The 24,413-nt window shown below is 36.5% G+C and overlaps 2 protein-coding genes across 2 annotated transcripts in view; both read right to left on the bottom strand.

The window, feature by feature from the left end:
- LOC133801496 (probable LRR receptor-like serine/threonine-protein kinase At1g53430) overlaps nucleotides 1–11,613 on the bottom strand; it is a 28,710-nt gene extending 17,097 nt beyond the window's left edge. The window contains exons 1-9 of the mRNA XM_062239717.1: nucleotides 11,536–11,613; nucleotides 11,396–11,434; nucleotides 11,266–11,300; nucleotides 10,803–11,179; nucleotides 10,526–10,721; nucleotides 10,272–10,409; nucleotides 9,906–10,024; nucleotides 9,358–9,809; nucleotides 9,123–9,273 (exon numbers count right to left, since the gene is read on the bottom strand). Coding sequence (XP_062095701.1) covers nucleotides 9,123–9,273; nucleotides 9,358–9,809; nucleotides 9,906–10,024; nucleotides 10,272–10,409; nucleotides 10,526–10,721; nucleotides 10,803–10,979 — 1,233 coding nt within the window. The 5' untranslated portion in view covers nucleotides 10,980–11,179; nucleotides 11,266–11,300; nucleotides 11,396–11,434; nucleotides 11,536–11,613. The remainder of the gene's footprint in view (nucleotides 1–9,122; nucleotides 9,274–9,357; nucleotides 9,810–9,905; nucleotides 10,025–10,271; nucleotides 10,410–10,525; nucleotides 10,722–10,802; nucleotides 11,180–11,265; nucleotides 11,301–11,395; nucleotides 11,435–11,535) is intronic.
- Nucleotides 11,392–12,780, bottom strand: LOC133802026 (LRR receptor kinase SERK2-like). The gene is made up of 7 exons (XM_062240257.1): nucleotides 12,752–12,780; nucleotides 12,401–12,472; nucleotides 12,223–12,294; nucleotides 12,051–12,119; nucleotides 11,936–12,001; nucleotides 11,536–11,601; nucleotides 11,392–11,434 (listed from the first exon to the last, which is right to left on the bottom strand). The coding sequence occupies exons 1-7, from the start codon at nucleotides 12,778–12,780 to the stop codon at nucleotides 11,392–11,394; spliced, it is 417 nt and encodes a 138-aa protein (XP_062096241.1).
- Nucleotides 12,781–24,413: the final 11,633 nt, after the last annotated feature.

The raw sequence follows: 24,413 nt of genomic DNA, 5'->3' as shown, positions 1-24,413 counted from the left end.
TTGTTATTCAATATGAATATATATATTTGTATAAGTTAGATCAAATAAAAATATACATGTTTTCTTGTTAAATATAAATGATAATTTTTTTAATAAAAATTAAGATTATATATTATTGTTATAATGATATTTTATAATATTTAAATTCATATTAACATAATTAATAAATATTTATTTTTAATTACTTTTAGAAGTATATTCAGTTAAATATTTAGAATATTCTATTAAATTTAACAAAACAAACTGTTAAAATTAAGAATTTTCGTTGTTTACACCAGAGATATATATTTATCGAAACATATATTATATGGATACTAGATACAAGTAATGTGCATGTTGTACGTTTGATTAGTTTTATTTATAAAATTTATTAATTATTTTTTATTAAATTTATATTAATGTCATATAAATTTCAAATAAATATCATATTTTAATTAAATAATTTATTTATTTTTGTTTAAGTTTATGTTTGTTCTAGTTTTTGGATTTAGGAGTGACAACAAGAGATTATGTTTAATGTAATATTAAATATTATATGTATATTTTAAATTTAAGTTTCTTGCTAGTTTAAAAAAAAACAATTTGTTACTAATTGAATGTAGATTATATTATATGTTTAATATGATATTATTCTAATAAATGAGTTTAAGTTTAATTAAATTTTATTTAAGTTATAAAACGTATGATTTTATTATTTTTAAATAATTATCATTGTAAAATATCTAAAAAATATCATATTTTAATTTGTTTAATTATTTATTATTTTTAAATAATTATTATTGGAAAATATCTCAAAAATATTATATTTTAATTTATTTAATTATTTCTTATTTTTAAATAATTATCATTGTAAAATATCTCAAAAATATCATATTTTAATTTTTTTTAATTATTTATTTTATTTTATTTAAGTTTTAAGGGTTTATAAACTATCATTAAATATAAGAATATTATGTTAAATATAAGAATATTCCATTAAAGTTAACATTAAAAAAAATAAAAAACCGTTAAAATAAAAAAATTTCGTTATCTACACATATAATATATAGAATAGATATATAAATAAATATATTTTTAATGGGATGTTGTGCGTGTTTAAAGTATGTATATGGATAGAAATTGTGCATTAATTATCGTATTAGAATGGGGTTCAACTTTGAACTTATTTCTTGATCATATTCCAATTTGAACATGTCAAGAATTGACGGGACATCATAGATGTTGAGTGATTAATATTAATAGTTGGTACTATCTGTGTGTTTGGCTAAGACCGCCATTGAGTTGTATGGTCAGTCAGCCTGGTTTATCTTGACTCAGAAGAAAGGATCCTTTTTTTCTATAAAATATGTAATAATCAAAATGAAATAATTAGTGTTTTCATTGTATTTTGACACAAGATATTAGTTGGGCAACCATCATCTCATTTTCATGTGTATATTTTTAAAAGAAAACGTATATTTTCTTAAAAAAAAAAAATTATATCTTTTTGGACCTTGTGTTTTTTCTTTTTATCTGTTTGGACCTTGTGTTTTGATAAATTATTTTTTGGACCCTATGTTTTGTAAAATAGTTAAAATAGAACCCTAAACTCAATTTTAATGAAGAAAAAATTGAATATAACAACACAGTTTTTAAGTAGAATAATTTTATTTTTGTTCTGAATTGTTAGTTTGGTAAATTATTTGTGATTTTAGTTGAGAAAACACTGACCAAAATTGAGTTTAGGGTTCTATTTTAAGAAACGGGCCCGCATACACATATGTAATATCTTTAAAATACAAGCATGATTATATCATAATATAATTTACATAATAACTCAATTATTGTCTCACAGTCCCCTAATCCAAGCACTAAGCCTTATTAGGAAATTTGAGATATTACAACTATCCTCTTATAAAAATTTCGTCCAAAAAAATTTACACATTACTAAAGTAATATTTTGCAAAAACACAAAATATCTATGGTTTTCTACCCTAAACAAATTTGAAAGCACCGGTAATCAACTGATTGGATTGGGAATACTTTTGGGCCCTAGCAGTGTGATGGGTCAGTGAGTGTGCCATAAATAAACTTTTCTTTTTCAGAGTAACACCAAATCAAGACTTTTCTCTCCCATTGACTCCTGAGCACCTACAATAAAATAAATATTCTTTTAATATATTAACCAATTTTATCATTTTTAGTAAAATAATAATATATTTATCTAGTACGAGTACTCTCATCTCTTCTCAATTCACAATCAAAACAGCATAAAATATATTTTTTGCAGCAGAAGTACCCAAAATTTAGAGAAAATATTTAGTATGGACTTAATCTTTTTTTAATGTGAAAAGTACCAAAGTCACTAAAATTATAATACCGTCCCGTTTTAGGTTTATTAATATAATGACTAGACTGATACGTGTCACCTCGTAATTGATCCAACCATTAATATTTAAAAAGAATCATTTTATGACACAAATATCCCATATAAAATTAATATTTGGTGATATACTTTTAAAGACAACATAATAACAAACCATTAAGATTGTTAATCGGATAAAACAAACAATTAAAGCATTTTGATACCTCATGATATGAAATGAAGGAATTATTGATTAATCAGATCATGTATTTTTTGTATCATGTAACTACACGCTACAAAAAATCTTAGTTTTAGTCACAATAAATTTTGTGACTAAAAACAAAAAATTTGTGACTAAAGAAAAATTTTCTTATTTGATTGTGGCTAAAAGTATTGGTCACAAAAATCAAAATTTGTGATCACTAAATGTATTTTTAGTCACAATAAACTTTATCACTAAAAATAATATATTGTGACTAAAATTATATTAGTGACAACTTCTGATTAAGTATGAAATTTTAGTCATAAGTAATTTTTTGTTGTTATTAAAAATGATATTTACTCACATAAAATATATGTTGCGACTAAATCGTTGTCAATATAAATTAGTTGTATTTGTATTGACAATTTCTAACAAGACAGATGGCTTGACCTTGACTTAATATATATTTATATATGTTGAAGGGTTTATACCTTTTTGGACCCTCTGTTTTTTTCCATTACCTGTTTGGATCCTGTGTTTTGACAAATTACTTTTTGGACCCTATGTTTTGTAAAATAGTTAAAATAGAACCCTAAATCCGATTTTGGTCAATGTTTTCTCAACTAAAATCACAAATAATTTACCAAACTAACAATTCAGAACAAAAATAAAATTATTCTGCTTAAAAATTGTGTTGTTATATTCAATTTTTTCTTCATCAAAATTGAGTTTAGGGCTCTATTTTAACCATTTTACAAAACATAGGGTCCAAAAAGTAATTTGTTAAAACATAGGGTCCAAACAAATTATGGGGAGAAATACAGGGTCTAAAAAAATATAAACCCTATGTTGAATTATAATTTATTATGTTATTTATTTGTAATAAAGTTTAGTGACTGATGAAAAAAGAAAAGAAAAAGAAAATAAAGTGGAGTGGAGTGGACATATATGACATTACATTGGAAATTTATTTACCACCTTATTTTAGAAAAAAAAATTAAAAAATAAAATAAAATGGAGTCTGGGCAATGTAGCCGAAGTGAGACTATAATGGCTTTTTGTCTATATAAATAGAAGACCATAAAGTATCACTTCTTCATTCATCTGAAACAATAAAACATAAAGCCACTACTATTTCTTATTATACGATGGGACTATCCATGGTTTGCTTTGTTTGTAACATATTTATGTTTCTCTTTCTGAAATTATTATGTTTCTCTTTCTCCCAGCCAATTTGTCATGAGGACGAAAGGTCTTCGTTGTTGCAGTTTAAGGAAATCTTTATTATTACAAAGTCAGCTTCTCAAAATTCTGATCAGTTTTATTCATAGGTTACCTCATGGACACACAAAGGAGAAACAAGTAGAAATTGTTGCATGTGGAGTGGTGTTGAGTGTGATGAGATGACTGGCCATGTGATAGGCCTTGACCTCGGCAGCAGCTTTCTCAATGGTCCTATTGACTCAAACAGCACCCTCTTCGACCTCCTTCACCTCCAGAGACTTGATCTTTCGAACAACCATTTCAACTACTCTCAAATACCTACTGCCATCAACCGACTTTCTATGCTCACCTATCTCAACCTATCATATTCTTCATTCGTCGGCCAAATTCCCTCGGAACTTTCACAACTGTCCAAATTATCCAATCTTTATTTGTGCAACAATCCATTGCAACTCAAGAAGCCTAATTTGGAAAGCTTGATTTCAAACTTCACACGCCTTGAGGAGCTTTGTCTCAGCAAAGTCAACATATCTTCAACAGTTCCTAAATCGTTGGCAAATTTTTCATTCTTGACATCCCTACAATTGAGGGATTGCAAACTTAAAGGTGAATTCCCGGTCGATATTTTTCAGCTGCCCGACTTACAAAGCCTCAGCGTGCAGTTTAACAAAAATCTTAGTGGAAGATTGCCTCCAGTACTTAATCAGAACAATTCTCTCAAGTCATTGTTGTTGGCAGGCACTGGCTTCTCTGGGGAAATTCCTTTTGAAAAACTAGCTTCTTTGAGTACGTTGGATGCTAGTAATTGCAACTTTTCTGGAGTGATTCCATCTAAACTCATAGGTAAGCTGAACCAACTCACTTATCTAAACCTTTCCGAAAATAACTTTGTTGGAGAAATCCCTTCTTCCTTGGGAAATCTAACTCAACTCACCAAGTTAAGTCTGTCATCAAATTACTTTAGTGGCCCAATTCCTTTGTCATTGTCGAAACTCATAAATTTGGAAACCCTTCACCTATACAACAATGATTTGAGAGACATTGTCGATTTTGACATATTCGTTGGCCTAAAAAACCTTACTGAGCTAGACTTGCACTACAACTACAACCTCTCAGTGATCATTGTTAATCCTGGTATAAATGAAACATTTCCACAATTCAAGGAACTAGGATTGTCAAACTGTAATTTAAGAAACTTTCCAGTCTTTCTTAGGCATCAAAAAAGAATGGAGACACTATTTCTTGATGAAAACCATATTGGTGGTCCCATACCAGAGTGGTTGTTCAACATTAGCAAAGAAACATTATTCAGCTTATCCTTCTCTGGAAACTCTTTAATAGGGGAGCTTTCGCATAGAGTATGCAATTTTAGTTCTCTTAAAATTCTTGACATTTCTCATAATAAGTTGGTTGGTAAGCTTCCCCATTGTCTAGGTAACCTCTCAATGTTATATCTCTCCTGGAACTATTTCTCTGGCAACATTCCCAACTTTATGAAGGGAAACCAACTGGAGATGATTGATTTAGGTTATAATCGATTCGAAGGGAATATGCCAAAGTCGCTTTCAAATTGTAAGATGCTTAAATACCTCAATGTGGAAAGCAATAAGCTCAATGATGTTTTTCCCTATTGGTTGGGCACTCTTCCAGAGTTGGAAATTCTTATGCTGCAAGCTAATGAACTCCATGGAGTAATTGGGGAGTCCATAAAAAACTTTTATTTTCCAAAGTTACGAATAATTGATATGTCTTACAACAACTTTAGTGGAAAACTACCATTGAAATACATCCAGAATTGGAAGGCCATGACAACTACAGACATTGAAGACTTTGGTTATATGAGTTCAACATTCAAAAACACAACCAACGGTGGCTCTTCATGGAGTTTTTATTTCCAAGCTACAATAGCAATCAAAGGCATAAATATGTTCTATGGAAGAATCCAAAATATTATTGTTGTCATAAACCTCTCAAACAATAAATTTGATGGGGAAATTTCTCAAGTGGTTGGAAACTTGAAGAGGCTCTATTCTCTTGATTTATCTTGCAATCGTCTCAGTGGTGACATACCATCATCACTGGGAAATCTGGCAGAGCTCGAGTCCTTAGATCTTTCCCAAAATGAGCTTTCAGGGGAGATCCCTAGTGAATTGGCCCAACTACATTTCCTTCAATACTTTAATGTTTCATACAACCATCTCTCTGGGCCCATACCACAACAAAACCAATTGGCTAAATTTGAGAGAAGTTCCTACGAGGGAAACTTGGGATTATGTGGTATTCCACTGCCAGACTTGTGTGAAAACTCCAAGCCATTGGAACCACCACTTCCGTCATCTGAAGAAAATTCATTCTCTCCTCTTCAATTTGGTTGGAAAGTTGTGGCCATAGGATATGGATGTGGATTCTTGATAGGATTGTTCATCGGGAAAGTTGTAATGGAGAAAAATCCAAACTGGTTTGTAATAATGTTTAATATAAGAAGTTGAAGCAAGGAACCAAAGGATTATGCGACTGCTCTGGGGTTGATATTCTTAGCTCCATTTTTATGTAAACCTACTTATGTTGTTCTCTAGTTTATAATAAGCAATGAAACATTTTGTGTTTGTGTCGGGTACTTGCTTTGAGTGAAACAGTACTTTATGTATTGAATAATTAACTATCACAAGGTCAATTGTTCCAATAGCCAATGATCTATACTTTAATTCGTAATGATTTTACATATTATTAAAATTATAATTTTTTTTTTTTTGCCAAGATTAAAATTATAAATTTGTTGTTAAGAAAATTAATATTAAATCTAAAAATTTCATTATATAAAATATTTGGAAAGCTGCGGTAGGGTGCACACCCCTTAAATGGGTACGTAGAGGTGTTTTTATCAAAAAAAAAAAAATTATGACGATATTCATTATAGTTATAACGTGCCTCTCCTGCAAATTTTCAAGAAATTCTGAATAATTTACAATTCCGAAAACAGAGTTCAAACAATTACTTTTCCACTCGTATAAGAAAAATAAGCACGAGTGGAATAATTTCGGTACTATAAATTATTCAGAATTTCTATAAAATTTGTAGGAGGTATGTTATAACTATAATGATCATCTTCATGCAAAAAAAAAAAAATTGGAATAAGAACACCCCTACATACCCATTTAAGGTGTGTGTTGTACTGGTAGGGGAAAAAGTAGAGAAATTTATATATATCACTAAAAGTTGAGAAAATTTTACATTTTTATTTTTACACGGAGTTTTTTTCTTTTTTACTTTTCAAACTTTTTTTTTTTTCAGTTATACGACTTCTTCCCTCGACCAGAGAAGAAGCAATTTGTCGGGAGAGGCGAGGGGTATGAGCTTGTGAAGAGGGCTGGTCGGCTCGAGTGCTGGTGGAGTCGCGCCTGCGAGGGGTCAAACGCTGACAAAATCGTGCCTGGGAGTTGCATAAATGACTTCACTACCACCTGATTACCATGAGAAAGGGTTTAGTTGGAAAAAGCTCGAAGAAAGCAAAAATGGTTGTTGGTGTGTTTCAGGTACGTGAGCACCGATGAAGTGAAGACCAAGACTTGGAAAATGGCTTAGCTCACATGCCAATTACATGAAGCCACGTCGTACTGAGGCCAAACATATCACTTCATCTCTATTGTGGGTCCACCATTTCACAACAATGACACTTAGAGTGGTGATATGTCCAACATGTGGCTGAGTATCATATTTCTAATATATGTTGGTTTTATTTAGTCAAAAATAGGTACATTTACATATATTTATTAATAATGTTTATTTATTTATATTTATATAGGTCACGTGCTGATGTGATTTTAGTTTCTCGTATTTTTTAGTTTTTAGTATATTTATAATGGTCTCAGCTTATATATACATATTATTGAGCCTTTTTTTTTAGTTTTTAGTATATTTGTTATTAATTTAGGGAATTTAAGCTTTTTAAGAATACTTATAATTTTAGTTTATATTTAATATATGTTGGGTTGTTTTTTAGTAGTTTTTAGATTTATGTATAATTGTTTTTACATTGGTTTTTAGTTTTTTTAAGTTTATATATAGTTGTTATATTGTTGTGGTGATATCTAATTGTTGTTTAGTTTTTTCAGATATATTTTAATTTTTTTTTTTATAAAAATATGTCAGTATCCAATGGGTTGACTTTTAGTTGTTGTCCAATTGTTATTTTTTAGTTGTTTCATTAACACCGTATTTTTGTAAATATAAAACTTAAAAAAAAACGTATTTTTGAAAACTTAAGGTAGTATTTTTTTTTAAAAATGATGGAAAAAAAAAAGTAAAAAAAACACACAAAAAAAAGTATATTTTGAAAAAAAAAACCGCAAAAAAGTACTACCCTATCGTAGACTTTCCCTAAAATATTAAACAAAAAAACATATCTTAAAATTGTGATATTCTTTTCAATTAATATGAAATTAATTTAAAAATGAAAATGATTTTTTTTATAAAAAAAAATTGAAATTAACTTCCCCACATTTAGGAGTAGTTTTCTCATAGAAACAATTGGAATAATTTTGGCCAAATTGTGTAAAAAAAATAAATTATTTGCATGTTATAAATCACATGAAATTGATTCTCAGTTTGATGTTAGTTTTAAATCATTACCACCAATATCATGGTCTCATACAAAATGGTAACCAATACAAGTAACTAACTGTAACTAAGATAACAGACTTATAACCAAGAACACAACTAACTTCTAACTGATATATAAGAGTACTCTGGCTAATAACTAGCAAAGCTGTACATGATTTATTTCTAACCATTTTTTATATAGAAAAAACGCATGGATATGATAAATAAAATCATATAAGAATAGCTTTCTTTTCTTGTTTCCTAATAAATTCTAGAATACAATTAACTCACCTAAATATTTAGACATAGCTATAATGAAAACAAATGTAACTCTCACTAAAGAAAAAAAAAAAAGTTTATTTAGAGGAAGAATCAATCCATGATATTGTTTCGCTTGAGCTCTGTTGTGAAATCTAATCAAGCTTGTCTCGCAACCCGGTGAACCTGAATGGATCATCAAGAATACTTGAATCCATGACCAGTTCAGGGATGGTAGTTCGGCCTTCAAGCATGGTCACTACAGTTGACATGGTGGGGCGAAGTGAAGGTGATGGATTTGTGCACAATAGAGCTACCTTGATCATTCTTTTTGCCTCTTCTTTTTTGAATTTGGACCCCAACTTTGGATCCACCAGCTCCATTATATCTCCCTTTTGTTGTAGAAAAAGGGCCTGCATATGAAGAAGATAAACCATTACCAATATGAAATAATTAGTTATGAGCTGAAGAACATGTTATGAAGTTGTGTGTTACCCAATCTAGAAGGCAAACAAAGTTTTCATTTGGACGATATCTCATGTTGTTTTTGCCAGCCACAATTTCCATAGCCATAACTCCAAAACTATATACATCTGCTTTATCAGTTAAGTAACCCCATAATGCATACTCTGGGGCCATATATCCTCTGCAATAACAACAATTTATTAGTATCATTGCCATGATAGTTAATTAATCATTATGTTCTAGCTTAAAGAAAGTTGTAACTCACATAGTTCCAGCAACTCTGGTGCTGATGTGGGTGTTTTCCTCTTCATCATTTAGTTTGGCCAAACCAAAATCTGATATTTTTGGACTAAGGTCCTTGTCTAGTAGTATATTTGTGGCTTTGATGTCTCTGTGTACAATTTTAATTGCTGATTCCTCATGTAGGAAAGCCAGACCTCTTGCAATGCCTATGCATATTCTTTGCCTTGTATTCAAATCTACTTTCACTTGACCTTCTTCAGGACTAAATAAAATATTTGCAAGGCTATTGTTCTCCATGTACTCATAAACCAGCAATAGTTGCTTTCCTTCAATACAACATCCATGCAATTTGACAAGATTTGGATGTTGTAAAGCAGAAATCATGCCTATCTCATTTATAAACTCACGATTTCCTTGCTTCGATTTGGATGAGAGTTGCTTAACTGCGATAATAGTGCCATCTAATAGCACACCCTGCGATAAAATTAAACATGACATGCATTCAATTGTGTACTTCATTCTATCTTGACATCAAGTTCATGATCATGAAAATTAAAAAGTTATAGATACCTTGTAGACTGATCCAAATCCTCCTTCTCCGATTTTGTTTGCAGCATCGAAGTTGTTAGTGGCAGCTTTAATTTGTTTAAACGTGAAGAAACCGGTTTTTAGATCTAATCCTCTTAGAACTGTACAATCAATAACAATTTCATACATGTTATAGATAAAGTAACTAGGAAAGCAATGTGAGAAAAATAAGAAAGAATAAAATTAGAAACTAGAATGTGTTCTCAGTGATTATGTCAATATAACTAAGCCTGAGCTTGACAGAAGACTATTGGAGTTTCTTTTCACTAAGTGGCATCTTCATAAATTCATATTTAAAATTCAGTAATCCACCCTTAGAAAGTTGATGAAAGTATGATCTTTAATTACCTTCATCCCTTGATTCCTTCTTCCTAAAATAGCCTTTCCACCAAAGAATTTCTAAAACTATGAGAAGAAGGCAAAAAGCTGAGACAACTCCAATGATGATGAACTTTGTTGCTTTGCTCTTTTCTGGAGGTTTGGAATCTACAATAGAAAACATCAGTGGGATGATATTACTTTTAAAGCAGAAAAAATATTAAGAAAATCAATTTACTTTTGATTATGAACATGTTAGTTTCTTCCTTATAGCAAATACTAACCAGACTCCACTGAGATAGCTGAAATTAGAGAACCATACATTCCTCTCTTTGGAACATTCCTCGTCCCTTTCCCCGCCCATTGAAGGCGAATCTCTAGTGTCTTATGACTCACAACTGTCTTAACTACTTTGATAAATTCCTTATCAACTCCATTAGCTTCCTTCTCAATGTCAAAATCCTCCAACTCCAATTTTCCCTACAATAACTTAACTCAATCAAACACAAGTTCACAAGCTGCATTGATTCTTTTAGCAAAGTCAACAAAAATCATGACTACCTGAACATAAACATCAAATATTCGCCTTCCAACACCATAATAAGATCTGTTGTCTCTTAGTACTATCTCTGCAAAATGCAATTTCACAGTGTAATTTCCATTTACCAAGCATCGACCATAATAAGTTAGTGAAAGAGGCGAGAGGCGCGCAGTTGTGTAGAGATCTGAATTGTTCATTCTCAGTACAGACACATTTTCTGCTATGTAGTCCTTTGTGGTGCTCCAAATATCCCAGAAATCACCAGTGCTGCTAAATCCCCAAATAGCTCGGTTATGGACAAATTTTGCAGCGCCTCCCGAGTCCTGATCCCCTTCATACGTGATGTCACCAATGGTAGTTTGTTTTCCACCACAATTAATATGAAATGAATAATGATCTACACATCAAATGGCATTAGTTAATACCATACAAAACAATTGGTTTAGAGTTAATATAATGATTAGTTTTGAAGGACTTAATTACCTTCTGAACATTGAGTCAGGCACTTGCTGAGTATTCTATATTAATCATATTCAAAGAAAGCATTAGTATATCAGTATAATCATCATGTAAAATAATGAACTTTTTGTTGCATTAGTTTTTTGAAACTTACGAGTTGTTTTTCTGTCCAGATGAGCTCCTGAAGAGATTGCTGATGAAAAAACACAAGTGTATTTAGTTTGACATGATTGTGATCATGCAATGAATATAGGAATAAAAGAAAGAAAGAAAGAAAAAGAGAGAGATTCTTACAAAGTTTCTCGACAAGTAGATGGTTCAGATGTCTCGGAAAAGTTATTGTAAGAAAGATCTATTTGGCTGCATATGTAGTAAGAAACTTCATCATTAGCTAATTATTGTAAAACCAAGAGAAGAAATAGTTGACAGGGAAGTAAAAGAGAGAATGTTTAACAATTGTGAAACATAACAGAATTAACCAATCATTGTATCTTATCTATGCAACTAGGATTTCTTCCTCTAACTATTGATTGAATATAATCCAAAGGGGGGCCATAATGTGTATCAAGTACTGTTAACCATAGAACATTGTATTTTTCCTTAAATCTCTAAATTATAAAAGCATGAATCTAAACATGTTTTCACATTGTTATGCCAGCTGTAATGCATACAATTTCTGAGATGGGTAACTTACTAGTGACCATCTCTGAGTTTGATCCATTCTGGAATAGGTCCACTGAATAAGTTACTTGTTAAATACCTATTCATTATTGTGCAACACAATAGCATAAGAGATCAGCAGTTCTTACAATATCTGAAGTTGTTTACAATTGCCAAACTCAGGCATCCTTCCTGTGAAGTAGTTACTACTGATCCTACTGAAATGCGAAAAATGTGACATAAAACGGACGATTGCTCATCCCAAAAATATTGGTTCATTTCATTTTCAGGTATGGACATATAGTCTACATTGACACTTACAGTTCAGTTAACTTGGTGGGATTGGTGAGATCAAGAGGGAACTCTCCAGTGAGATTGTTTGAATTAAGATTCCTGCAGCCACACCATTTCAGTTAAGAAACTAAATTAATATCATTATTTAACTTTATGTAGCTAATCAAATGTGGTTATTACGTTGAAAAAGATTAGGTGTACTCACAAATAAACCAAGTTCACCAATTTCCCAAGCTCAGAAGGAATAGTTCCAGAAAAAGAGTTGCTCTCAAAGGCCCTGAAAAAGCATATATTCTTCCCAAGATTAGAATCTCATTATAAAAAAAAAACAAAGGAGTAATTTAATTATAAGAGCGAAATTAGGGGTTGAGAAAGATCATACATTACTGCTATATATTATTAGTATACACATAACTAGAATGGGATATATATCAAAATATTACATACACTGCCTTAAGGTGAGGTAGCTTCCATAGTATTTTTATAAAAATATCAAATGCCTCCATATATATATTTTTATAAAAATATCACATTTTGTATTGGTTCCTCGGCCAACCCTGTTTTTGCATGATATATGGGAACCATTTTTATGTCTTGTGTTTTAATTATATTAATATATATAAGTATAAATATTTTTGTATAATAATTCACTTATATATATATATATATATATTCTCAAATATATACTTACTTGACAAATACCTATAACAAATTAATTTAGATCTTATTTCAAGAGATTAAATTAAATTCATATAAGAATGGAGAGTGCGGAATCTTGCTTTATGGGAGGATAAAGTTTGGAGTGTTGATTGTAGAATTACACATATTAAAAGGGACATTAAAATTAGAGGGTGTAATTTTGTGAAGAATAGTGTTTCTGAAGTAGATAAAAGCTGGTTTGGGGAATTAGTTGTTTAGAATTTGTTGGTTCTTTATTGGTTTGGTCTCCCTCTTGGGTGACTGTAGGTTGTATTGGTGATTTTTGTTGAATGAATTTGCTTGCTTACCAAAAAAAAAAAAAAAAATTTTATTTTTGTTTAAGTTTATGTTTGTTCTGATTTTTGAATTTGGGAGCGACAAGAAGAGATTATATATTATATGTTTAATGTAATATTAAATATTATAGGTGAATTTTAAATTTAAGTTTCTTGTTAGTTTTTTTTTAAAATAATTTGTTGCTAATTAACAGTAAATTATATTATATGTTTAATATGATATTATTCTAATAAGTGAGTTTAAGTTTAATTAAATTTTATTTAAGTTATAAAACATATGATTTTATTATTTTTAAATAATTATCATTGTAAAATATCTCAAAAATATCCTATTTTAATTTGATTAATTATTTATTATTTTTAAATAATTATCATTGTAAAATATCTCAAAAATATCATATTTTAATTTTTTTAATTATTTATTTTATTTTATTTAAGTTTAAGTGTTTACAAACTACCGTTAAATATAAGTATATTGTGTTAAATATAAGAATATTTCGTTAAAGTTGACTGTTCACGCGGTTTTTCGCCAACAGTGTATTATGAAAATTAGCTGGAATGAACTAGTGCTTAAAGGTAAACCGTTAGGAGAATAATCACTCTTTAAGCTACTTAGAGTGATATAGTAAGAACACTCGTTCCTTTTTACGTGGTTCGGAGGTTAAAATCCCCCTAGTCCACGAGTCAATATTATTAGTGTATGACTCTCTCTATTTTGACATAATATTTGCATTACACAGAGAAAACCCAACCCCTTTTCTATCCAAGGTCTTCGTATTTATAGGAGAATGATCCCTGGGTAGGTGTTGGGGTCATCCCGTGATCCCTTGATCCCTCACATCATCTTGTGACACTAATGACTAACGTTTACATTTTATATTGAAGTGTGGTCTAATCATTAGGTAAAATAGATCATGGATCGCATGGTCTAAATCAAGCGTGTGATGTTTGATCATGCACGTTTATATTGCGTATCTGGAAATTCGGGAATAAATAGACACGTGATGTCTGTTTACGCACATTTATATTGCGTGGTCAACTTTATAAAGATCCTGGGGTACGTCAGACTTCTGGCGTACCACGAGTTAGCGTAACGTCAGCTTGTGCCTTCTGATGCTATACTCCACAAATGGTTCTAGGCAGTATGTTGCTTTGAACTCATCAGCTCGAGCTATTTATCTAGGGAATCGTGCTAAATTCCCCCGGATGAAAAATTAACACGTGGAACATCGATTATAGCCTTTTGCTAGCCAGCTATACCCGAGCTGCCTAAAAAGATACTTGCTGATTTTCAGGGCGTACATTTGCCCCCCAAGTCCCTGCTCATGTTCTATGACGCCACTCGTGACTCTCACAGCAGGGACTTTTAAACTTCCATTGCGATTATCCAGGCCCTGCCCATCATTTGAGTACTGGACTCTTGGAATGCCGTGATTGGCGTCTGTTCGGGTTTCGAGGATTGTATTAAATGGCCTGGCCACCTTTTTGTTGTTGTTTCATCTTTCGAATCATGACCCTCGTATCTCGCATTAGATTGATCGAACGGTCCTCGTTTCCTTATGCCTTTTACATATAAATAGGGCTGACAATTTTCAGTACTCCCCACCTTTCATTGGAAATTTTTCTTCATTTTCTCTTTTCCGAGCTTCAAAAACTCTTCTTCCTCCTATGATTAAAATCCCAGAAATCCCCATAATCTCATCTTAAAAAACCCTCGGAAACCTAGTCATCAAGGATTTCCCCAGGAGCCCTTCTTCCACTTTGCTTGCAACTTTCATTTGAAGAACATATTGTAAGTTTCCTGTTTTTCCGAGACTTGTATGTTACTGTTTTTCGCGTGTTTCAATTTTCTTCCTTTTTCTTTGTCATGTGAATCTGCACTTTATAGTCACCAATAGTAGGCTGTTCCTAAATAACTTTGGTGCATAGGTTCCGATTTTAGGCATATTGAGTAGATCCTAAAACATGTCTAGGATTTTGATGTTCATAACTAGGTAATTTCTAGGTGATTTCTGGGTAAGTTTAGGAAATACACATTCGGGATATGGAAGACGAGAGGTTTTTAGGGTATAAAACCGGGTAGCTTAGGGGTCACGTTTCTTAGGCGGTTTTTCTTTAAAACCCTTTCCCCAAGGCAAGTAATGGCCTGACTCTTCTGACACACGGATCCCTGAATATCAGGGGTCTGTTGGAAAATCTAGGCGCGTAGCATAGGCAACGCGTGGCATCACATGGGCTGTTATTGCATCAGCTCGCGTGTTAGGACCCCTGGCCTTTGTTATTTCTCTTGTTCAATAAATTCTATGTCGCCCACTAAAAACTCCGGCGTTCTTATTCGATAGGCAAGCTGATGGCACCCAAGAAAGGCGCATCCAAGAAGAACGTAGCTGGCTCATCGTCCCAACAATCTCGCAAGGGAAATGAGGTCGTCCCTGATTCCCCCTTCCTGAGTTCGGCCCCGTGGTGGAGAAGGAGGTCGCGGTCGCTCCTGACGCCTTTTTCGAGGCCGAAAGGATTGTCTCTAAGATAACGACCCAAGGAAGGGTCAACAAGATCCTACTGTCCCATAACATCGAGGCTGGGACGGGGATCTCATCGCCCGACCTCCCTACGAGGGGGAGCGGAGTTGTGCACCACTCCAGGAAGATTTCATGACCTGGAGTGATGAACACTTAAAGGTCGGGGTATTTCTCTCCCTCGACCAGTACTTCGCGGACTTCCTCAATAATGTGAGGTTGGCACCATTTCAACTTCCCCCGAACTCCTATCGTCTACTGGCCGGGCTGAGGTATCTCTTCCTGAAGCAGATGTGAGAGGTCCCCACTGTTAGGAAAACTTATACAGGATCTTTATTTATTTTCATGTAGATCTAATATTAAACAAATTAATATGAGATAACCTAGAACATGTTTCTAAAATTGAATTCAAAGAGAAACTAAGATAAGAATACTTACCGTATACGCAGCGGAATGAAAGAGTCATTCCTTCAGTTTCTCTAACTCTTGTATCCTCTCGGTCGCAGAGTATTATCAAGAAACTGAACCAATCTTCTATTTTCTTCACAGCCTTCCAATGTATCCTTAGAATCACCTAGACTAGTGACGGAAATTCTCAACACGTGAGATAGATACAGAGAAGAAGAAGAGAAAATAATCAAAGAGGCTTAGAAAAGGACTTGCGTTTAGAGAGAATCTAAAACTATCAGAAAACCAGTGATTAAAATTTTCAAAACTTATGTTTTGACTTCTCTCTAAGAACTCCTTTTATAGACTCAATTATGTCGTTTAATTTAATTAAAAAATCAATAAAATAATAGCCATTTTAAAGCCCTAGGTTGAAATTATCATGGGATTTAGGCCCGTGAAATTTCCCATTTGATTATAAGCCCATTAGACTTAAAATCAAGGCCTGTATTATTTTCTATTGATTTAATTAATTAAATAATTATTTAAATCCTTTATCAAATTAATTATTTATAATTTGAACATTGATTTAAACTTATTTATTAATTTAGATACCAATTTATCTAAATTAATAAATCTGCCATAATTTCTCTTTTCTTCTAAAAAATATATAACTCTATGAAATATCCAAAATTGACCTAGTCAACTTTGATAGTTCTAATTGATAATTAAATCAATTAATTGAGACTATCTAGATGATTTTATCCAAGGTACAATGGGGACCATGGGCCTATGAAATCAAGCTCCAATAAGTTATCATAAATCTAACAAATAAATTTACTAACGTATTATTTCCCCGTGACTCCACTATAGATGAGTACCGTTCCCTTTACAAATAAGTGATCATGTCACTAGCTTAAACAGAATAAGTGATTGATAAGCAAGTCACCAATGCAAACCAACCGAGTGACCATAGAGTCACTAACATGGGTTCTGTTCCCTCTAGCCATGTGACGATAGGGTCACTTGGGCCTTCTGGCCCCGGCTCTGAATAACTAGTCATAGAACTAGGCAAGCGCTTTTAGTTTTCATCGAACTTAGGGTCGATCCGGCATTAATGCTCATATTGAGTCATTCAATGCAGATGTTGATTAGATCTAATATTTTATCGGTCTGCGTTCATGACACTTATGCCGTTCCTGACTCTTAAGTCAGTAACATACGACCAGTGTTCAATACCGCTGTCGAACTTGACTAGTAAATCACAGCTTCACAGACAGTCTGACACCATTGCCAACTCTGACTAGTAAGTCAATGCCATTCACAAATAAGCAAGATTTGCTAAGCATCTAATATGCAATCATTGTCCACATTTAAACACTCAACATGCCTCAATAATAACCATGCATGTCATATATATAGGGTGCAGTTTTCTTACCTCTGGTTCAAGCGAGAACTAGTAAAAGAACGACCCTTAAGAACGATCAATCTTTTAGTTCCATGATGGTCACCTGGTCATAACCAATTAGGGGATTCCATCAATAAAATAAATCACAAAAGGTTCCCAAACCAAAACCAAGCCTCCGAGACATCGAATCCTACTAAACCGGGTAGTAAAATCAATCCTGAGGCCTAAGGTTTGAATCCCTAAGCCAAAAACCTACTTTTGGCCAAAATGCCACTAAGGTCCGCGGCCCCCTCTCAATTCCCCAACACAGGCCGCGGTCCTCCATCTCCATGCCGCGACACAACGGCCCTGCAGCTTCTCCCTTCCTCTTCCTCAAGCTTAGGCCGCGACACTCTAGAACAGAGCCGCAACCCCACCTGAAACTCAGCCAAAAACCTTTGTGTTGATGCGGTTCTTCGCCAACCGGTAATTAAGAGAGGAAGAGAAAGGGATTAGTGCTGGATGTAGAACCGTAACAGATATATGATCTTAGAGGATGAAAGAGGTGACTCAAGACACGTTTTTTAAGTGGTTCAAAGGTTAAAATCCTTATACTCCACTAGTCAATATTATTGATATATTCTGAGTATTTAGTTACAAAGTATTCCTTACAAGAGGTTATTTTTTCCAACCCTTATCAACTCCCAGGATCTCCATATTTATAGGAGAAGGCACCTGGAAGTTGGTAAGAAGGTCATCCTGTGACCTTCTTACTTGTAATATCAATTCTGTGACATTCATGATTAATTCCTAAACCTGACACATAAGTGTGGTCAAATCGATAGGTAAGGAGATAATGGGCCGCACGGCCCAACCCAGCCGTGGGTGCCTGAACACGCACGTTCCTGCTGCGTGTCCGAGAAGTCAGGGAGATATCGGCACGTGATGTCAGATATATGCACGTTTACCTTGCGTGTGTTGAATTTATAGAGGGTCATAGCCTCCATATTTAGCACACACCACAAGCTGCATACTTGACTCGACCTTCGTCCTTCAGAGTCCTAGCTCCGGTCTTAGGCAACGGGGGTGAGCCCTTGGGGATTCCTCGAGCTAAGGATGCACGACCTCAAGACAGGAGCTCCGGTCTTGGGGAGGTCCATGGACTAATCATGATTAGTCCGAAGTTCGGTTTGCTAATCAGCCCGTGGGAAAATCAGGGCGTACATCTGCCCCCCAAGCTCCTGCTCGTGGTATATGACGTCGTATATAAGACCACAGTAGGGGCTTTTAGACTTCCTCATGAACTCTTCGTATTCCACTTCTTACACAGGCGCCTGATACGTGGAACACTGTGGGAGGTGACGGTACGTCTTACGAGAACCGCATTTAATGGCCTAGCCTATGCCCAGCCGTCGTTTCGTATTTCGAGTGGAGGGCCTCGGATCCCTCATCAGGGCCATCCAACGGCCCTCTACACGTGATCCCTCACGTATATAAAAAGGGGTGGCCACCCTACGCATGGGCCACCCTTTCATTCAAAATTTTCCGAACTTCTTTTCTTCTTCTCTCTCCCTTTGAGAAGAACAAAACCCTCTACTCTGTCACTGCCCTTTTCAGCGTTCAAGAAGCTTAGGCGCACGGATCTCTTCAAGGTTTTGGAAGCTAATACACCGGCGAAGCTCTTACCAAAACGACACCTTCGTCCACCTCCCAGCCACACACTGTAAGTTTCCTGACCATGTGTGTTTTGAAAATATGTCACTGTAGCTTAGGTAAAAAAATTTACCGTAGCCGCATGCAAGGGTTTTGTGGATACGGAGGGTGAAAGCCTTTTAGGCTAGGGAATTTTTGCTGTAGGAAACCACTTAAGAATATGGGTTTCAGGATGTTTTTCTTTTTTTTCTAGGGAAATTTTCTGGGTAGGAGTTTATAGAACTTTGGGTGCAAAACCGGGTAGCTTAGGGAGCACGCCTCACCAGCGGTTTTGCAATTTTTCTTGCCTACTGAAACTTTCCCCCCAAGGAAAATTCTATCCTGACCCTCCTGACACACGAATTCTGAGTAATCAGGGATCTGTTGGGAGTACATGCGCGTGTTCATTGAACCGCGTGGTCCCACTCTCCACGGGCTGGGCTTACCTCAGCTCGTGCAAATAATAATTGCTTCTTCCTCCCGCTTGGGTCGCCTTTTCTGAAGTGTTTTCTTTTGTTCGTTTAGGCGACCAGATGGCTCCAAAGAAGAATCTCCCACAGAAGAACGTTGGCAGCTCGGCCTCTCAGCAGGACAGAGGAAAGGCGGTGATACCCAGCTCCCCGATCCCCCGCTTCGGGCCAGCAGTGGAGAAGGAGGTCGAGGTGGCTCCTAACGCATTCTTTGAGGCGGAGAGGATCGTCTCAAAGATCACCGACCAAACGAAGATTACCAAAATCTTCCTCTCCCATAACATCGCGCTGGGGAAAGCCTCTGTTATAGCACGACCTGCCTCGGAGGGCGAGCGGAGCTGCGTGCCGCTCGACGAATCGTTCGCGGCCTGGAGCAGTGAATACTTTAAGGCAGGGGCCTTCCTCCCACTGGATCAGTATTTTACTGATTTCCTTAACTACGTGGGGTTGGCCCCATTTCAGCTCCCCCCCAACTCCTACCGTTTGCTGGCAGGGTTGAGGTATTTATTCCAAAAGCAAGAGTGGGAGGTCCCCACTCCTGCAGACATTTTATATTTTTTCTGCCTCAAGGCCAGCCCGGACCAGCGGGGGCGAGGCGACGGGTTTTACTACTTAACCCATTTTCCCAATACGGCGGCGGTCATCGAGCTGCCCAGCCACCCTAATGATTTCAAAGACCAGTTTTTCATGTCAACTGGGTTCCGGAACTGCGAGCACCATTACTTCAATCGTCCTCGTAAGTTTTCTCCGACCTTAGCTCATGCATTTAAATATCACTTTAGCTCCTCCCGTACCCCCTTCTGACTTAAACTGATTATGCAGCCATCTTCGCGAGGACAGAGAAATTTGTGACCCTCGGGGCACAATATGAAACACTGGCGGGCTTGCCCCCCAGTGAGAAGGATTATCGCGTGCTCGTGACGGACGAGACGATGGTGGCCTGCAAGCTGATTTTTCCAAATCAGACCCTGAACCTAAAGAGGCCCCGGGGGCTGCCCCCAGCTCGCGACATCAGACCTATCAACGTGGAGGAGGTCGCGGGAGATGAAGGTGAGGAGGACGAGGGTGACGAAATTCCGCTTGTGAGGAACAGGAAGAGGACCTTGGAGGTCGCCCAGAGGATGGGCGAGGAGAGGATCCAGTCCTTCTGGCCAAGGTAACCTTTATATGTTTAGGAATCTAGATAGGGCCACTGCAGACCCCCGGCTGGCTAGGTTCAATCCTAGGCAACTCGTCCATCGTCACCGAAGCGATCCGGACCTGAACACAACCCTGCTCCATTGTGTCGACTGGCTCGTGCTGGATCACCAAGATAGCCGACCTAGGGGTACCGTAGTAGTAGATAACACCCTAGCATTTAGGTCGATCCTTTTCAAGGAGTATGGGACCAACCTTCGCACATGGCCATCACTCTGGAGGGGCGTCTTAGCTCCGGGGATTAGGCAGTATGTAGGAGAATCTAGCCCTGAATCAGACCCGGAGCCAGAACTTGCACCAGTTCGGGAAGTAATCGTCTTAGGTTCTTCCAGCTCGGGGGGTAGGGCTCCCTTAGTATTCGCATACTTTTTACCTTTAACCCTTTGTCTTTTTCTCTGTATGATTGCTAACTTGTAGTAACCATGTCTTTGTTTTGACAGAAGAGATGTCTCAGCCCGAGGAGAGCTTGCGAGGCGCAGTCTTCGGGGGGAACCCCTCAGCCGGGCCAAGACTGAAAAGACTCCGGGGGTCCAAAAGCGCTGCTGGGGTCTCCACCAAGTCTCCGGCAAAGGAGAAGGAGAAAGCCCCGGCGGCCCAGGTCGCGGGAGCGATTCTCCCTGCTATAGGAGCAGGCCAAATGCCTCCACCACCTCACCGAGCTCCAGCCGCCACCCAGGACGTAGGAACGGAGCTCGGGACTCCGGCTGTGGTGGCCTCCGATGTACGCATCCCAGTCAATCCCCAGGACCTGGAGAAGATCCCAGAGGCCTTCTGGGGAACGGTGTATGAGTCGGCGAACTACGCCGTCAGCCACATATACAAGTTCACCGAGAAGGAACTCCGGGCCATTGAAACAATGAGCCCGGTTGGCGTAATGGAGTCTTCAATGGGCATGACCCTAACGGTAAGCTGCCCCCTTTCTTTTTTCTTTTTTTTCATAGGCTTTTACCATTACACTTTGCCCTATTTTTCCTCTAAGGCAATTTATCTTTCATTTCTCGCAGGGCGTCGTTGCTCTCCACCGGAGCATCGTCAGGGCCAAGACTCAGCTCGAGGATATGAGGACCGAGCACCAGGCCTCTCTTCAGGAGGCTAAGGCGACTAAAGATGCCTTGGCGACCTCGAAGGCCGAGTTGGAGAACCCGCTCGAAGGTCCAAGAGCTCGAGACCTCCCTTTCCACCTCGCGGAAAGACCTCGAGGCAGCGAAGACTGAGATCCAGGCCGCCCTAGAGGCCGAACGGACCACTTCGGAGCAGTCCATGGAAGATCTGTTCTATCACTGCTGGGTCTACAATCCGGAGGCTGACTTCTCCTTCATGTCACCGAGTCTCTAGGCGCGCTTGCTGGTGAAGTTCCAAGCTCGCCTTGACAAAGAGGCGCCGCCTTCGGAGACTGGGGAAGGCTCTGGTGCGGCGGAGCAGAGTGAGACAACGACCTCCAAGGGGCCAACTGACGGAGCTTAGGGCGCTTTTTCTTTTTTGCCTTTGAATATTTTTAATTATTTTTTATGTAACCTTTGCATGAGGTGTTTTCACCTCGAGACAATTTTCCTTAACGCTTTTAATTTACGCTTTTTCATGCCTTTGGTTACAATATATTTTTTTTTTGAGAAACTTAGTTCGCGTTAACTGTTATCCATATCTCGAGCTCTTTAGGAAGAACAACGATTAATAGATTTAAATTAACTTCTACGTTTCATGACCCGGTTAAAACCAGGAACTTAATTTGAAAACTTAGTTCGTGTTAACTTTTATCCATGTCTCGAGCTCTTTAAGAAGAACAATGATCAAATAGATTTAAATTAACTTCTAAGTTTTGTGATCCGGTTAAAACCAGGAACTTAATTTGAAAACTTAGTTCGCGTTAACTTTTATCTATATCTCGAGCTCTTTAAGAAGAACAACGATCAATAGATTTAAATTAACTTCTAAGTTTTGTGACCCGGTTAAAACCAGGAACTTAATTTGAAAACTTAGTTCGCGTTAACTTTTATCCATATCTCGAGCTCTTTAAGAAGAACAACGATCAATAGATTTAAATTAACTTGTAAGTTTTGTAACAACGATCAATAGATTTAAATTAACTTCTAAGTTTTGTGACCCGGTTAAAACCAGGAACTTAATTTGAAAACTTAGTTCGCGTTAACTTTTATCTATATCTCGAGCTCTTTAAGAAGAACAACGATCAATAGATTTAAATTAACTTCTAAGTTTTGTGACCCGGTTAAAACCAGGAACTTAATTTGAAAACTTAGTTCGCGTTAACTTTTATCCATATCTCGAGCTCTTTAAGAAGAACAACGATCAATAGATTTAAATTAACTTCTAAGTTTTGTAACAACGATCAATAAATTTAAATTAACTTCTAAGTTTTGTGACCCGGTTAAAACCAGGAACTTAATTTGAAAACTTAGTTCGCGTTAACTTTTATCCATATCTCGAGCTCTTTAAGAAGAACAACGATCAATAGATTTAAATTAACTTCAAAGTTTTGTGACCCGGTTAAAACCAGGATAGGACTTAGTCAGCGTTAACCCTTATCAATATCTCGCATTTTTAAGAAAACAACGGTCAATCAATAAGAATCAACATCTAAGTCGTTAAGGAGACCTGGTTACATCCAGGTACCATATGCCCCCCAAGTAACTAGGAAAGGGTCTTTCATGGTTACTTTAAGATTACACTTGCAAATATGCGTAAAAAGCTGATTTTCATTAATACATAAAAAGTGGCCTTCCAGGCCTTACAAGTGGATCATTGATAATATTTCTTTAAGTGGATGGCGTTCCAAGTCCGCGAGACCGCCTCTCCATCAAGTCGAGCTAACTTATAAGTTCCCTCCTTGATGACTTCGATGACCTGGTATGGTCCTTCCCAGTTTGGTCCCAAAACTCCCTCTTTGGGATCTTTCCCAGCCAGGAAAACTCTCCTTAGGACCAAGTCGCCCATGCCAAAGGCGCGTTTTTTGACTTGGTGTTGAAGTAGCGGGTGATTTTCTGCTGATAATGGGCGAGCTGGAGTTGCGAATCCTCTCGCCTTTCATCAATCAGATCGAGGGAATGGCACAGGAGCTCATGGTTCCGATCTTGGTCATACGACTGGACTCTATGCGACAGAACCTTAACTTCCACGGGGAGGACTGCTTCACTCCTGAAGGTTAGGGAGAAAGGAGTATGACCCGTAGGAGTCCGATGCAAGGTCCGGTATGCCCATAGGACCTGGGGGAGCTGTTCTGGGCAGACGCCATTTGCTTCATCTAGCCTCTTCTTGAGGCTCGCCTTTAGAGTCTTGTTGACATTTTCGACCTGGCCATTCGCCTGAGGATAGACCACGGAGGAGAAACTTTTCACAATTCCGTGCCTTTCACAAAACACGGTGAACAGGTCGCTGTCGAACTGAGTGCCGTTATCGGAGATGATCTTCTTGGGCAGGCCAAATCAACAGATAATGCTTTTAACCACGAAGTCTAGCACCTTTTTAGACGTGATCGTTGCCAACGGCTCTGCCTCAGCCCACTTAGTAAAGTAGTCAATGGCCACCACGGCGTAACGGACCCCGCCCTTTCCAGTGGGGA

The sequence above is a fragment of the Humulus lupulus genome, chromosome 9 (genome assembly GCF_963169125.1).
Source record: "Humulus lupulus chromosome 9, drHumLupu1.1, whole genome shotgun sequence".
Lineage (NCBI taxonomy): Eukaryota > Viridiplantae > Streptophyta > Magnoliopsida > Rosales > Cannabaceae > Humulus > Humulus lupulus.
This window is presented reverse-complemented; position numbering and strand designations above follow the sequence as displayed.